At 48.0% G+C, this 2,425-nt stretch overlaps 1 protein-coding gene across 1 annotated transcript in view; it reads left to right on the plus strand.

The window, feature by feature from the left end:
- The first annotated feature begins 277 nt into the window (after nucleotides 1–277).
- The window catches only part of LOC118340315 (WD repeat-containing protein 26), a 15,931-nt gene continuing 13,783 nt past the window's right edge, over nucleotides 278–2,425 (plus strand). The window contains exon 1 of the mRNA XM_035678210.1: nucleotides 278–1,034. Within this exon, the coding sequence (XP_035534103.1) occupies nucleotides 730–1,034 (305 nt within the window). The 5' untranslated portion in view covers nucleotides 278–729. The remainder of the gene's footprint in view (nucleotides 1,035–2,425) is intronic.

Below are 2,425 nucleotides of genomic sequence, written 5' to 3' on the forward strand. Positions count from 1 at the left end.
TTTACCTACCTTCTACTCACTTCTTGGAGATAATTAATTTGGAGTTACATTATTTATTGAGGTGGGAGTGGTTTATGTAGAGATGTAAAAGCTGAACACCTGTGGAAAGCCAACATGAGGTTCACGCGTCGTGCTCATTTGAAATTCCGGATATATTAAAGCCAGGTCTCCGGAGACACTGAAATGAATTTTAATGTGATGTGTTATTGTTGTCAGTTAATTATTATGCTAACTAGGTTCTCATGCGCCACCCATGGATTATAATTCTACCCGGAAGCCTAGTAGTGTAGGAATTTCCGGTTACGTCAGGGCGTCAGGACTCCATTAGAGCTGCAGCTGTTTGGAGAGAAACAACAACAAAAACGGGCTAACTGACAGCGCTCCCATAGTGACAGTCCGCTCGGAGCCCGACAACGAGGCCTCAAATCTGGAAGCTTCACCTTCATTTCCCACCCGGAGCTCCGCCGGCTTCTAACCACGGCCGCTCTCGGTGAGGAAACTCTGGCCTCCGCTTCCTCCTCCTCCGACTCGGACACCGGCGGAGCGTCGCCGCCCCCGCGGAAGAAGCACCGAGCCTCGGCGGCGGAGGGAGCAGGAGAGCCCGGGGCTTCAGCAGTTGTAACAGGCCTGTCCGGAGTTGTCTTGGGACTTGCTACACACGCTCCACACTCTCAAGCCACCTCTGCCATCCACTTTAACCGAAGTGTAGTCAACAACCTCAGCACCAGTATGCAGGCAAACGGGGCAGGACAGGGACAAGAATCCTCAGAGCTTTCCTGCCTTAACAGCGCACAAAACGGGGAGTCATCCTCGGCCGGCGGAACCCACTCCAATGGGCTTTTCTCCAGCACAGACAACGGTAACAGTGTCGGTACCAGTAACGGGTCTTCCACCGGGCCCGGTTCGGGGACTTCGGCTGCCTCTACTGCTTCAAGTTCGGAGGTCGGCTCCTTGAAAAAGAAAAAGCGGCTATCGCAGGCGGAGGAAGATGTCATACGATTAATAGGGCAACATCTCCACGGACTAGGGCTGAAGTAAGTTTATTCAAAGTCGAATGAGGGGTGGTGGGGAAAAAAAACCTACAAATGCATCCGACGATAGCGCTCAACGTGCGAAGTTTGATCTGTATTGCTGATGTTTTCGCACGGAACTGCGAAATAGCTGCCGGTAAAAGCGCTATTAATGCGCCTGACAGACACAAACATGGGGGGATGGGGCAGTTAGCCTCCGAGCTCGGCAGTCGGTAGAAAGAAGGGGTCCATCTTGCACAATAACACTTAGCTTGGGAGCTAGCAGCCCTAGCCTGCGCCGAGGTGGTGTATCCTGACATTAAACCTTCACACACCGACACTAACTGCGGCCTAACATTTGGCTTCTTCGCAAGGCCATCGTGAGCTGAAGGGTGTTTTTGTGTGAAAGTGTCGCCACGATGAGTTAATTAACGTTACAGGTTTTCGCACTGGATATATATATATATATATATATATAAAAAAAAGGGGGCATTACATCATCTGAACGTTGGTAATGTTTATTCAGAGGAAAACACGATCCGCGTACTTGTTGTTGTTGTGGTGGGTTTTTTTTGTTGTTGCGAGGAATACAATCAATGTCATGCGAATGGTGAAACTTGATTTAGCTTCTTAATTGAGCACACGAGCAGGATTATTGAGTTTGCAGTTTGTTGCGTTTCAAGGCTATTAAATAAATAAAAAATGTGCAGGAAATGTTAATGTGCGGGTTGTCAGTGTTGGTTGGTGGGTTTCTCCATTTTCCACTTTTGGCTGCCTCGGGAAAATAACATTTTTTTTTTTTTTTTACAAGACCGTGTGGGAGGAACATTAATAGGTCGGCCACACTGTAATAACTACCATGGTTATGAAAACTGTCCTGGTTATTTTAGTATTCACAGTGCACCCTTTGCAGGTCTTGAGCTGTCATTCCGAGCTGGTCTTTTATTTATGAAACGAATCCCGATTTTGTACAGCTGTCTCACGGACATGATAACTTTCTTGCTAGATTTGCATCCGCATTTTTCGGCCACTGTGTCAAGAGTCTCAAACAGTGGCCTGCATGTATCAGGACATGTATTTAATAAAAGACAAGCAGCCAGTGCGGTGTGCGACAGTTGACTCAATTGAGCAGAATCGGTTGTTTTCATGGCGGCTGAAGAATGCGCTTTCTACCAGCTGTTTTAGATGGTAGCCTGTGTTTGAATCTAATAATAGCATAGTGGGGTTTTCAAGAAATGTACGTCTGGCCCTCCTCTCTAAAGTGGCTGCGGTGGCCACTGTTGGATAGCTAGACGTCCGCAGATCTGTGGCATCCAGCTGAGGAAGTGTTACTGCCATTACAAGGCTTTATAAAGGACAGCAGAACATCGCTATGTTTACAAAGAGGGTGGGCCAAATGGAGGGTGGGGGGGGTG

This window comes from Morone saxatilis, unplaced genomic scaffold (genome assembly GCF_004916995.1).
Source record: "Morone saxatilis isolate NCDOM2014 unplaced genomic scaffold, NCSU_SB_2.0 Contig7, whole genome shotgun sequence".
Lineage (NCBI taxonomy): Eukaryota > Metazoa > Chordata > Actinopteri > Moronidae > Morone > Morone saxatilis.